General features: G+C 47.7%; 1 protein-coding gene across 5 annotated transcripts in view; it reads right to left on the bottom strand.

The window, feature by feature from the left end:
- The window catches only part of FANCD2 (FA complementation group D2), a 63,775-nt gene that overhangs the window by 9,789 nt on the left and 40,394 nt on the right, over nucleotides 1-13,592 (bottom strand). For all 5 annotated transcript variants that reach the window (XM_032971768.2, XM_076074165.1, XM_032971769.2 and 2 more), the window contains 9 exons: nucleotides 12,375-12,493; nucleotides 11,458-11,568; nucleotides 6,956-7,086; nucleotides 6,639-6,738; nucleotides 5,992-6,114; nucleotides 4,151-4,244; nucleotides 1,997-2,068; nucleotides 1,488-1,526; nucleotides 830-904 (listed from right to left, as the gene is read on the bottom strand). In XM_032971768.2, coding sequence (XP_032827659.2) covers nucleotides 830-904; nucleotides 1,488-1,526; nucleotides 1,997-2,068; nucleotides 4,151-4,244; nucleotides 5,992-6,114; nucleotides 6,639-6,738; nucleotides 6,956-7,086; nucleotides 11,458-11,568; nucleotides 12,375-12,493 — 864 coding nt within the window. The remainder of the gene's footprint in view (nucleotides 1-829; nucleotides 905-1,487; nucleotides 1,527-1,996; nucleotides 2,069-4,150; nucleotides 4,245-5,991; nucleotides 6,115-6,638; nucleotides 6,739-6,955; nucleotides 7,087-11,457; nucleotides 11,569-12,374; nucleotides 12,494-13,592) is intronic.

The following is a 13,592-nucleotide window of genomic DNA, read 5'->3' as shown; positions in this document are numbered from 1 at the left end:
ATCCCCCTCTTCACATCCTTAACGATCAATACGTTTATTCGTTCAAAGACCATCTAAAGGCACATCTCTTCAGCTCGACATTTAACCACCAAGTCCCGCTGGACCGTGCGGCACGATCTGACACTGAGCTCGACTCCGCACCTGAGAAATGCTTCTTTGGTCAGCAACATTGCGCACGTTATAAATTGTATTATTATTATTAAAACCGGAGCACCCCGGAGAAAACCCATGCTCACGAGGGGGCAACGCTCTATCCCCATACGGATAGAAACAAATGGCGAATAGTCCACTTGCTGCAACACCTCCTCCTGGCGAGCAAGGGGATAGAAGCACCTCCTCGACGCCACATGCGTAAGCCGCCAACGAAGCATAGAGAACATCATGCGTAGCCCACGTTGGCATCGAATTAAATCGGCCCTAGGCTGGTAAACTCGCAACACGGGAGAATATACAGCTCAGTGGGCCTTACCTGCTGAAATAAAAATAGTTTATGTCTCTACGCGTGGCAGGAACGCATTTTTACAGTTCTGCGCACGCGTTCTTCTGTCCACTCACAACACACGCCAGTCTAACAGTCGATAATTCATTCGACCGTAAACCACGGGTCCTTTAATCATTGTCACGAGCTGTGCGGACAAGGTCAAACGGCGTAAACATCTCGGGATATGAATGCGAAAATCTATCCGCTTTTGGTGGGGGGGGTGGGGGGAACGCAGAAAGAAAAAATGTGCGCAGGGCACAATGGGAATAAATTATTCACGTGGCACATAATGCCCGAGTGCCTTTGCCGGTTTCCCACTTTCACTCGTCCGCGGACGTTACCACCGACCTTGTACTTTTTGAAGGTGCAATCCAGCAGTGGCATTCCTTTTTTAAGGAAGGCCTCCACAAACAGGCGACCGTACTGCAACGGGGGGGAGGGGGGGGGGGGAAGAGAGACGGCGATGTGTGTGACGTCACGCGACGGCCAGCATCAACAGGGGCGACGGTGACAATGACGGTGACAATGACGGTGACAATGACGGTGACAATGACGGTGACAATGGCGGTGCCGCCGCAGGCGCTGGTGCTCATAATGCCGGCGAGTCGTCGTCGTCGTCGAGATGCACCGGCCTCACTGAGCCTCAAGAACGTTCCTAGGTTTTTTTTTTCTTTTCACTTTCCAGGAGGCCACTGTTTGAGAAATTTGGCTGATTGATAAAGTTTCTTGCGAGCAGAGCAGTGGCTGTATATGAGATTTGGTCCTAATATATCATCAATCTACGGCGTCATGGGATGCAATGAGCATGAATGACGCTGTGGAAAACGAAAGTATTATTATTCTGTAGGAATTACTTCCAAATATCAGAGCTGTCTCATCTGCTTGCAATTGTTAGCCATCCCACCACGGTGATAGGTAACCGTTAGCAATAATACACCAGTGGTTTAGCGCCTATTATCTCCTTGGTTAGAGGAGGAGATGCAAGGCTGCATGTACCTGGACTCACCTTTAGGCAAACTCTGAGACTCTGTCTTCCATCAAAAGTCTAGGAAACAGAAGTGCACGCAGAATGTATAAGTGCGCTCGGTTCACATTTGTGTGAATGAGATGGAGAAGTGAAACTGATTGCCGTTTGTCCGTGAGGGATTCCGGATGGATTAAACAACACTGGTGTGCTTTACGTAATTTATTAAACAACTTCAGTCACTATTTAACATGAACCTTCTATACTGGGAAGAAAGCTGGCAGTGCCTATAGTTAAGCACCCTGCGCTGCAAACCCTGCGACCCGAGTTCGAATCCCGGCAAACATCGGTTGACGAGCAAGATCTGAACCCGTTCCGGGCCCCTCCTTGACTGACCAGCCCTCACAATGGACATCTGTGAAAAACAACTTCATGGCTCATTGGATTCCTCAAGTGTTAAACAAAAAAAAATCCGATTCTGATTCAGGGAAAATGCGGTCGTGGGTACGGTGTGCGGCGACGAGTGGATTGGTGCGGACGAGTGGCTCCACCTTGATGAGGTTGACGAGCATGTGGAAGTTCCGGACGCCTGCGCTCCACCGCATCAGCAGTGCCTCTTGGACCTGGCAAGAAAAAAACAACTCAATAATGTAACAGCCATTATTTTATTATCATTATTTATCAATACACCGGTTTAGCCAGGAAAGCCTCAGCCGAGCCTCAAGACTCTATATCCGGGAGGGTCCTGCCAAGTTTTCGCAGTTAGGGAGGGGCTGATGTTACTGCAGCTATTGCTGCAGCGTGCGATCCCAGTCGAGTCATTTGCGGGTAATTGTTCAGGATTGGGATGTTTGGCCAATACCGGTAATGCTCTGTGTGCGTTTTTCGCCATTGGAGGAAACCCATGCAGAACAAGGGGGGGAGAGAACGTACAAACTCCACACAGGTATCGAAACCAGGCTCTACATGCTGATGCACAAGCGTTACCACCTACGTTACCACCTACGTTACCAACCGTGCCACCCTGCCGCCCCAAGATTCGCTTTTAAAATACGCGTACAGTATTTTTTCACGGAAACCTGCGAACAAAAATGGATAAGGATTAGCAGTTGTAGAGTAGTGAAATGCTTCAGGATCTCAAAGCGCCTACAATTGACATCGCATCTCATTTCACCCATCCCATTGCCCTGTGACGGTCTGGCTCAGGAGAACCCCCAGTGGAAGCTGTCTGAACCCTGCGACCCGAGTTTTACTCCCATCCCTGGCTAACAGCGGTGGCGAGCGACATCCGAATTGATCCTGGGCGCCTCGCTTTCCCCCAAACCCGTACGACCAACAGCACGGCACGGGGACGCCTTCATCCAGCAGAGGATTGACGAGTGGCCTGTAAATTATTAACTCATCGCTGGACAGTTGTTGGAAATCCAATGGCCGTGTGAAACCTGGCACAGTCACAAGCACTGCGCCAATAACAGGTGACCCAAAGGAATGCGACCGAGTCCACAGATACACTCGGTGCACACACGGAGAGGCCCCATTACTGCTTAACCGGTAAAGGTGCAGCCCTGCAATGATTCGCTCACACCACTGCTATAGAAGCAGAAGGGCCTCCAACTCAAGTGGGTATTTTCCAGGGTACCAGGTTAGGCCCAATAAACTATAAAGCTCTGTTTCAGAAGTGACCTGGCCACAAATGATGGCTCAGCGAAGTGGCTTATCGCGTGAAAATCTATAGCAGCCAAATACTCTAAACGCATGTTGTTTCTAAATTTGGAGGGAAAAAACCAGAAACCCGGAGAAAAATCCACGTGACCACGGGGAGAACATGCAGACTCTAAATATAGAGCGGGACATCAGGGTCGGGATCGAACCCATGACCTCCTGCATGCCAGGCGAAGGAGTTAACATCTCACTAACATCTCGCCACAGTGATGCCCTCTTCCAACTCTTTTGGCCGACTCTTTCACACTGGCCAGAGCATCTTGGAAGGGGTGGGAGTACCCACACTTTACCCCACCCGCACACGTGATGCCAATCGACCTAACCGCAGTAAAACCGTTTACCCCGCTGGGTGGACAGAGGCGGCGGCGGGGGAAATTTAAGAAACACGCACCATCGATTCAACTGCCGCGCCGGGAGATTGGTACCGGCGAGATTTAAATTGCCAGCACGGCGTGCGCCAACCATTACACCGCGGCACAGCATGGTGATTTTCCATAACGTCATCCAACGGTGGAACTTTAATCATTGACAACACATTTGCGGTGTTGTATTTCCAATCGGAGAGGCAGGAGCCAACAGATGTTTGCATTGCTAATTTCCACTTGGGCGAAATACTTATAGGTCAAAGAAAAAATAACCAAACTCGTTTCACATTCAACCAAGTCTGAAGCGGTGTGCTGCGACTAGGACATAATGGACCGTTGCATTATTGAACGTTGTTCGTAACTTTGGTACTTAAGAATTTTCCTGGCATTCCCTAAGTAATGCACAGGATAGGACCAATCGTGCAGAACAATAATGGACTCACACACACACACAGGGAGCTCTTTATAAAACGCATGCATCCTTTGAAAGAAACGCAGCACATTCATCAATAACAAAGTGTGGCCTTAGAAGAACAACAAATGCACAACAGGTGATGTTCAAGGGCAACAGCCCTTATTCGTAGCGGGTAAAGTAGTGCTGCTCGGTGCCCTCGTCACCTCGTCCGAGTCGGTGGATCGTCCCGCAGGAATCGCTTTGACGGCCTTCTCGAGCCGCTCCATCACGACCCGGTAGAAGATTCCAAACACGGCCCTGTGCGACGCGACACAGCGCCACAGCAGAGGCACTTCAGACAACGCCCTTTCCCACTGACAACATCCGACACCGCGCCAGCGCATGTGGCCCCTCACAGTACGAGCGGATCTCTCCAATTTGTCCTTCGACCCTCGCACATCTCTGATCGGCAATGGGTTGGCTACGTACGGTGCGAAAGAAGTTCAGCGTAAGTACATGCAGACGTACGTACGAGACATCTGGCTAAGGGGGCAAAAGCAGGGCCCCCGAGAGGCGGGGTTGAAGTGACGCGTTAGTTCGCGCGCGACTTCGGTTCGGTGTGCAGTGCGAACACAGCGTCCCCCATGTCGGCTACGCGTGGTCTCCACTCGTTTGGTGTGTTGCGACGACAGCGGCTTCGGCTTCTGCAGTGGAGGGAAAAAAATAAAATAAAACCTCCCGAGCCGTGCCAGGCTGGCTCGGCATGGCGCTGGTGTGTGGCTCAGTTTATCTCTACTTTTCCTCTTGTAGTGTTTTACTTGTTCTTAACTAGCAAGCCCATCTCCCCAAAACAGAAGATTTAGCTACAATGCAAATGAAGAAGCTGAAACGTATATGAAACACATTCACGTACTGACCGATTAAACACGTAAACGTGCGTTTACATCATTTGCTATTAATTTCCACATAATCAGCCACTTCGTTTCGCTATCATTTGTGGTCAGGTCGCTTTAAAAAAGAAGCTAATAGCTTAGTAGGCGTTACCTGGTAAAATAAAATGTGACTTTACCGAAAGAACCAAAGAGTATGGATTCCTGCAGTTACGAAAGCTTCAAATCAAGAATAAAAATAGTTTATTCTAGATTTGAAAATTAAAATAAAAGATAAAAAATAAATTAAATCACGACGTTTCGATTGCAACACAAGCAATCATCATCAGGTGTGAAAATCACAGCTAAATTTTTTTACTACAGTGGGAGAAATGCCGAGGCTAAGGAGTTTATATAAGTGTGGACGTCAGGGACTGGGACGTGAGACTGTGCGGGGGAGGGGGGGGAAGTGGGCGGGGCTAGAAGCGAGAGTTGAGGGAGAGACGCGAGGGGGGAAAGAGAGACTTCGCCGCGGCGATCTGCAGTTACAGCCGATGTTGGCGCCCAAAGCAAAAATAGCAGCACTGTTAAACGCTGGGGATGCAATTGACTCGGTAAAATAGACTAGTACCTGTTAAATAAGATGGGACAACTATGCGCAGTTAAAACTTTTTTTACCTGGTTAATAACATCTTTCCAATGATTGCTCAATTTGTACCCATCTTCACTGTTGAAGTTATGTCTGTGTTTGTACATCTGGATGGCTTCATGAACAAATCTGTGATGGTAGCCAGACGGCTTGCAGAGCACTTTGGTCTCGGAGAAAACAATATCATGAGAGCCCACAGCGTTGTAGCAGTGATCAGCCACGGCGGAAGAGTTAGTCCTGCCGTGTTTCAAATCTGCCTTGTGCTCCCGAATACGGTCTGATAGTTTAGTTTTAGTTTTTTTTGCGTGATTTGCTTACCGTTCCTATAATTTGCAATCCTTTCGTGTTTTCGCATTGTTTGTTGTTGTAACATTCGGACCCGCCCCCTACTGGACACGTGTGAAAATGAGCTTTATAGCTCGTCGGATTGCTCCAGTAGACATCACGATTGTGATTGTGATTGTGAAAACGCGGCGAGGAACCGTGCATCGTATCGGTCACGGCCAGGGGCCACGGGTCGCCCCCCCCCCCCCGGACGCGCGGCGACCTGGTGAGCGTGGGGTAGGTGGCCGAGTGGCCGTCCTTGTCCACGTGGACGAGCTCCGTGACGCCCTTGATAGCGATGTCCTCTATCGCGTCCAGCACGTTCTCACAGCTGTCCAGATAGATGCTGCGCCGTCGTCAAAGGGGGGAAAGCGGACGGTAGCAGCTTAACACGTAGTAGTAGGCTATCGCGACCAATATTATCCATAATCAAGGTTTGTTGGGTTAGATCGTGTAAATATCAATTAGTCATTAACCAGCCACGTCCATTTATTAAGGTTTTTCACGTAAACAAAACGTGTCAATTAGTTACTAGTTCATCACACCGGTGTGTTGGAGAGTAAAGCCGCAACATTTAGAATTTGAGTACGATGTTTCACTGGTGACTACAACCAGCTTCATGAGGCGATAGCCAGGGTGGCAAAGCATTTTCCACGGCGGTGGGAGCCGCCCGCCTACCACCCCTCACCACAGTCTCACCAGAGCAAGCTTTCAATCAGGGATACAACCACAATCTCACCAGAGCAAGCCTTCCATCAGGGAAACAACAACTACAGTCTCACCAGAGCAAGCCTTCTCCATCAATGATACAACCACCACAGTCTCACCAGAGCAAGCCTTCCATCAGGGATACAATAACTAAAGTCTCACCAGAGCAAGCCTTCCAACGCCTTGGAGTAGTTACTTCCCTTCTCCCGCTCTCCCGTGGGCCCTACCCAGTGCTGCTTCAAAAACCCTTGTGCAACGGATACTGGGGAGGGGAAGATGGGAGGGGCCAGGCACGGCACACACACATAAAATAAAATCATCATCATGGCATCATCATCATCATCCTCATCGGAACAAAATCGGAAGAAAAACTGACGACGCATACGTACGTCATCGGAACGTGAGAGGGTTAAGTAATTTGTGAGCAATTTAAGTGCGATAGTTGTGACGTTTCGAAAAGCAACACCACAAGCCGTTACCGATTTCTTTGCGTAGTTCCTTCTGCTCCGGGCTCATCTTGGCCATCGCCATGAGCAGCCGAGTGAGGGTGAGCGCCAACTCGCACGAAGGGACCGTGGCAGAAAAGTTCCGCAGGTATGAAAACGCGTGGCTTAGGGGGAAAAGGAAACAAGACGATGAAAACACAGGATCGCACAATTGCAGCGTCGTCACGTGACATCAAGGTCGAAGTGCCGCACCGCTCAAAACGAGAGCGGATCGGCGCTGGCATCCGATTGACGGCTCTGCTGCGACTTCACACATGATCGGTACTCGATGTATTGATCCTGGATGGATGACAGGCTAAGGGGACCTTGCAAGTGCGATTTGAACCCGAGGACCTTCCAATTTGTCGGCACGCGAATGACGAGCGCGACATTGTGTTCTGTCCCCGTAGGTCGGCGCGCGGCCCCGCACGTGTGAAAGAGCACACGCGAGAGAGTGGCTGACCTTGCCGCTGTGTAATGAAATGCGCAATCACCGACAAGTTCAAAGTTAAGCAGAAACCGTAACAATTGGTAAAACAATGTAAACTCGCCTATTTGCTGCTGTGGTCGTTCCACTAGAAATGTTGCCACAATGAAAATTAAATGGTGGGAAAAAACCTAGAGAAATAATCTCTTAATACACAAGTCATAATCTTACCTATAAAAGGCATTCTTTGTCTGTCTGTTTGTCTGTGTGTCTGTCTGTGTGTGGACGAAACTTGCGAAGGATTTGTCTCGCGAACCGTGGGGTTTACGTTTTAAAAAAATTACCCAGGTACCACGCCATAGGCCCCGTGGTGAGCCGGCGCTATTCCATTTTCGCATCCGTCACCTTAAAAGTAGTTAAAGTAGCCATTTGTAACGATTATTATTTATATATTACATTACGCCGCTGAGCACGCGCCAAAGCACGCATCTGCGCATGTGCGACACAGCTGACTGGGGGTTGCCCCTAGCAACGCACACGCCTTCGCTGGGGGGAGGGGGGAATTGCCATTCGGTTTAAAAATGCTAAAAAAATACACGCAACCCCGAGGTTAATTCATCGGTGTCATGTCCTCTTCTCCCCCCCCCCCACCCCAATGTGTGCAATTACTACTATAGAGTCGGTAGAAGCTACTACTATAGTCCGCAGATAACTACTGCAGAGCGGGCGGGGGGGTATGGTGGAGCGGCGGCGCCTGGGTAGCGGCCCAGCCCCAGCCTGCCAAGGTGCCACCTCGGCCAGCTGGGCAATCTAGGCGAGGCCGGGGGCTCTGCACGGGACTAGGCCTCACCACTACACTCTGTGAAGTGAGTACTATTATAGAGTCGGTCTATACGACGATGCTACTACTATAGTCTGTAGATAATTACTGTAGAGCGGGGGGGGGGGATGGTGGGGCGGAGGGGGGTAGCGGCCCAGCCCCAGCCTGCCAAGATGCCACCTCGTTAGTAGTTACTACTATAGTCAGCGGATACTACTATAGAGTCAGTAGTTACTACTATAGAGTCGGTAGATGACTAAATAGTCAGGAGCTACGACTGCAGTCAGTAGATACCTCTATGATCAGTAAATACTGCTACACTCAGTAGATACTACTATAGAGTCCAGTAGATGCTACTATAGAGTCAGTAGATACTACTGAAGAGTTAGTAGATAGTACTGCAGTCAGTATATACTGCTACAGACAGTAGATACTACAACAGAGTCAGTAGTTACTACTATAGATACTATCGTAGGGTCGGTAGATACTATAGTCAGTAGATAATACTACAGTCAGTAGATACCACGACAGTCAGGATATACTGCTGCAGAGTTGCTATGTATGACCATAGAGTCAGAAGATACTGCTATAGTCCGCAGATACTGCTATAGAGTCTGCAGATACTGGTATAGAGTCTGCAGATACTATTTTACAGTCAGCAAATACTACTATGGAGTTAGTAGTTACTACTATAGAAAGTAGATACTAGTATTGAGTCAATAGACACTACTATACCATCAGTAGGTACTACTGTAGTGATTAGATACTACTGCAGAGTCAGTAGTTACTGCTATAGAGTCGGTAGATTTCTCTATAGAGTCGGTAGATACTACCGTAGAGTCGGTAGATACAACAATAGTCAGTAGATAATAGTAGTCAGTAGATTCCACTACAGTCAGGATATACTGCTGCAGTCAGTAGTAATGACTATAGAGTCAGTAGATACTGCTATAGATCTTCTTTGGTTCTTTCGGTAAAGTCACGTAGAATGAGAATAAAATAATAAAATAAAACAATGAAATTCTCACGACGTTTCGGCCACAACACAAGTGGCCTTCTTCAGGTGCCAAGTCACCAATTCCCAAGGAAGAGCAATACCTGATCAAACCAAGGACATCAAAACCACCAAGACTTTATGGGCTACCATAAATTCACAAACCTGATGTCCCATTAAGACCCATAGGTAGTACAATAGGCTCTGCCACGTACAAATTAGCACAATACGAAACGAAACAAATACAGCCCTACATCGGGAGGACCTCTTCGAACATATCGTAAATATAATCAAATATATGAATCTTAACCCTAATGATATTCTCGTAAGTTTTGATGTGACTTCTCTGTTCACGAGGGTTCCGGTCAACGAGTTAATTTAATTACTCGACACTCTGGTAACGAACAAAGGTTTAGCCAAAGATATCCCAAGGGTAGCTGAACACTGTCTAAAGAACACCTACTTCTTGTGGCAAGGTGAATTCTATAAACAAAACGGAGCAGCAATGGGCTCTCGTTTGTCTCCTGTGATAGCGAATTTGTACATGGAAGATTTTGAAACAAAAGCAATAGCTTCAAGCACACTAAAACCATCTGCTTGGTTTAGATATGTGGATGACACATTGGTGGTCTGGCCACACGGCAAAGATACACTGAACGCATTTCTAAATCATCTCAACTCGCAAAACCCATCCATCCAGTTCACCATGGAAGTGGAAGCTGACAGAACTCTACCATTTATGGATATTCTGCTCGGACGGGGTTGAAATGGAAAAATAACATCGTGTTTACCAAAAGGAAACGCCTATCTGAATGCAGTCACACCATCACCCCGCACAGAAATCTGCTCTTATCAAGATGCTCATTCATCGAGCTAAGAAAGTGTCAGATGGTGACAGTCTGAGAAGTGAAATTTAACATTTTAAAGAAGCACTGCAAATGAACGGTTACAATGATGTACAAATCAACAGGGAATTGAATTCCAAAACCAATCAAATAACACGAGCATTGAAACTGCCCAAGTAATTAAAACGATCAAAATACCATACATTGCCGGAGTAACTGATAAACTTGCCAGATATTTGGAAAATCAAAACATCCGAGCCAGATTTGTCACGGTACATAAAATACAGAAATTAATATCTGGTATAAAAGATGTATTACCGAAGCCATCAACAGAAGGTGTGTACAGGATTAACTGCACGTGTGGTAAATGTTATGTTGGGCAAACAGGACGAATGATCAGCACAAGACTAAAATAACATTAGAAAAATATTAAATTCCCCCAAATGCAACTGTCAGCAGTAGAAGAACACGGGTGCCAACAAGGATACTCAATTGATTTTGATAATGTTGACGTTCTGTGCAAAACTAGCTACTGCTGGCCAAGACTAATTAGAGAATCTATCGAAAGTGAAAAAAATAAAAATAACTTTAACCGTTCGGATAGCTAACGCCTTTGCTGCGTGGAAGAGAATAATCAAATAATACATTATTTAAATGCATGCTTACAAAGGGCAACGTACTTCAATAGGGATTACCGTTGGTACGGCTATTTTAATAAACACAATAGACAGGAAGGACAAGTTCAAAGGGCTCGCATAATGCACATGCATAATGTACGTTGACTCAGTAATCCCCCCTCCCCACGTGCCACAAGAGCGCAGAAGCGTGGTCACCACACCTACGCCTCTATATAAGGAACGAAACAGGAGGACTTCTCCACAAATTTGGCTCTCGCCTGATGAAGCTAGTTGTAATTACTGGCGAATCGTCGTACTCAAGATTGTAAATGTTGTGGCTTAGCTCTCCAACACACCGGTGTGCTGCACTAGTGACGAATTGGCATGTTCTGTTTACATGACAACCCTTACTAGTTGGCTGTGTCGGGTGGTGGCGGGTTTTAACGACACATTTATATATTTACGCGATCTAACCCAAAAAACCTCTATTATGAATACCCCTTCTTATTCTAAGCCTTAATATAGGCGCTCACAAATATCACTTCCCCCCTCACATTCTGTCTACAACAAGATACCCGAGCACATTTTTTGAAGGCAACCATCGCTGCCAATTGTCACCGTCAACCGTTGCCGGTGACAATCGTTCCGTTGTAAAAACTTCCGTTGCCCTCATCTGGAAAAATCTGGGGTGACAACACTGGCAGCCAAACTCCGAATACGAATTTGGCCTTAAGGCTGCACGGGGGAATCTACGGATTTGGTCTTCGTGAGCAAGTGAGCGCCGAACACTCACCCAAGCAGCTCGTCCATAGACATCGCTCCCTCTCCGGGCTTGAGCCTCAAGGCCAGGGTACCCAGAGCATCCTTAAGAAGAGGCTTATTCTCCAAATGCACAAACCCGCTCCTGCGCACAGGGGCACGCACAAGACACAGCCAAAAGCATTGCAGAGACACAGGGCCCAGAGTGGCAGGATTCACACACGTTGCTGACAGCGGCGAATGTGAACGGCTAAGGCCGAGACAGCTCACGACTGTGTACCAGACGCCCGCGGTGGCGAGATTTTAACTCCCACGCCTGGTGAACAGGAAGTCATGGGTTCAATCCCAACCCAGACGCCTGCTCTGTATTTAGGAGTTTGCATGTCTCTCTCCCCATGGTCACGTGGATTTTTCTCCGGGTCGTCCGTTTTTCTCTCCACATTTAGAATCACCGTGTGTTTACATTATAAACGACTTTGTTGAGCTATGATTTGTGGCCAGGTCGCTTCTGAAAAAGTGCTACATAGCTCAGTGGGCCTTACCTGGCAAAAGAAAAAATATATTAGTTTCAAATAATTTCGTTTACAAGCACTAGTTGGACAGAGACAGAACGTTTAGAAATTGAGCGGCAGGGTGGCAGTGGTAACGTGCTGTCCGGCTTCACGTCCGACGTTTCGTTCCACATGCCCTGACAAAGCGAACTGCTCCGTTAAAGAAGAAGCTTCTCGCGGCGCGTGGAGTGAAACGTCGGTGGACATCCACGCCGAACAACGGACGGTACAACCCGACAGTACTCGGGAGAGGGCCGTGCAGCAAAGGCGTCGAAACCTACACAGTGATAAACATCCAGCGTGGTACACACGGGCAGTACACAAGGGCGGTACACAGGGGCGGTACACAGGGGCGGTACACACGGCTGGTACACACGGGCGGTATACACGGCTACATTACCAAGAGAAGAGGGTGTTGAGGGTCTGTAGAAGGAGTTGGTAGCAGGAGGACATGACTTGGGTCTCCTGGACGTTCACGTGCGGACCATCCGCCAAGCCATCGTTCTCGGCTTGCGACATCTGCCACACAAGCCGGCACAAACAGCAGTGTTAACCAGGGTGGCCTGTATGTACGTACATTGAACGCCAACCATGCTAATCGGAGGTGCAGGGGGAAGGACAACTAAACACGAAAAGCAGTTCTAAAGAAATTAGTTTTCAATCTATGTTTAAAAGTGCACAGTTTCAGTGGCTTCCTAATATTAAAACTATGAACAATTTTTTTTATTTTATCAGGTAAGGGTCACGGAGCTATATAGCTATTTTTCAGGAGCGACCTGCCCACAAATAATAGCTCAACGAAGTGGCTTATATTATGGAAATGTATAGCAGCCGAATACTCTGAATGCACATTGATTCTAAATGTGGATGGAAAAACTGGAGCCGAAGAAAACCCCACGCGAAAGACCACGGGGAGAGAGACATGGGAACTCCAAAAATACATGCGGCCACGGGGAGAGAGGCGTCACAGGGTCGGGATCAAACCCACGACCTCCTGTACACCAGGTGAGGTAGTTAACATCTCGCCACTGTGACTCCCCCCTGCCAGATTCGCCCTGCAACAAGCGACGAGCGCGCTACCGCTGAGCAGCGTCACCGCCGTTCACTGGTGCGGTGATTCGCGCGCCGCACCATGAACGCGGCGAACAGAGTTCCATCCACGGCCATGGCCGATCATTGGCGGGCGAGTGACATCTGAATTGGTGATAGGTACCCCAATCCTTCACCAACCCCGCACTGACGAGTGTAGCAAAGTAAAACAACCTTCATATCCCACGTGGTACGGAAAGGCCTTCGCACAGCAGTGGATTGACAAAGGGTGCGAAAACAACCGATTGTATCAGTGCGCAGAGTAAAAGTTCTTTTGGAAACAAAAACTCGTGAGAAATAAACGTCAGAACTTTTGAATTTAAGGTGTTATTTTTGTAATTGGAAAATGCCACTCAGCATGTTGCATTTGTTCCCTTTCAAAGTAGTATTTTGTCACCTTTAAATGTGAATAAAAATTTTAATTACGATGAAAGTTAACGGCTTTGCTTCCAAAACATTAGCATTGTTTGAACGTAATTATTTCTTAAATGGATTTTAAATTGCCGTACGACGCCAAAGCTAAACTATT

This window comes from Petromyzon marinus, chromosome 46, assembly GCF_048934315.1.
Source record: "Petromyzon marinus isolate PM22_M1 ecotype Great Lakes invasive population chromosome 46, UKy_Petmar_22M1.pri1.0, whole genome shotgun sequence".
NCBI classification, from domain to species: Eukaryota; Metazoa; Chordata; class Hyperoartia; order Petromyzontiformes; family Petromyzontidae; genus Petromyzon; species Petromyzon marinus.
The sequence above is the reverse complement of the archived record's forward strand: the minus strand, read 5'-3'. Positions and strand labels throughout refer to the sequence as shown.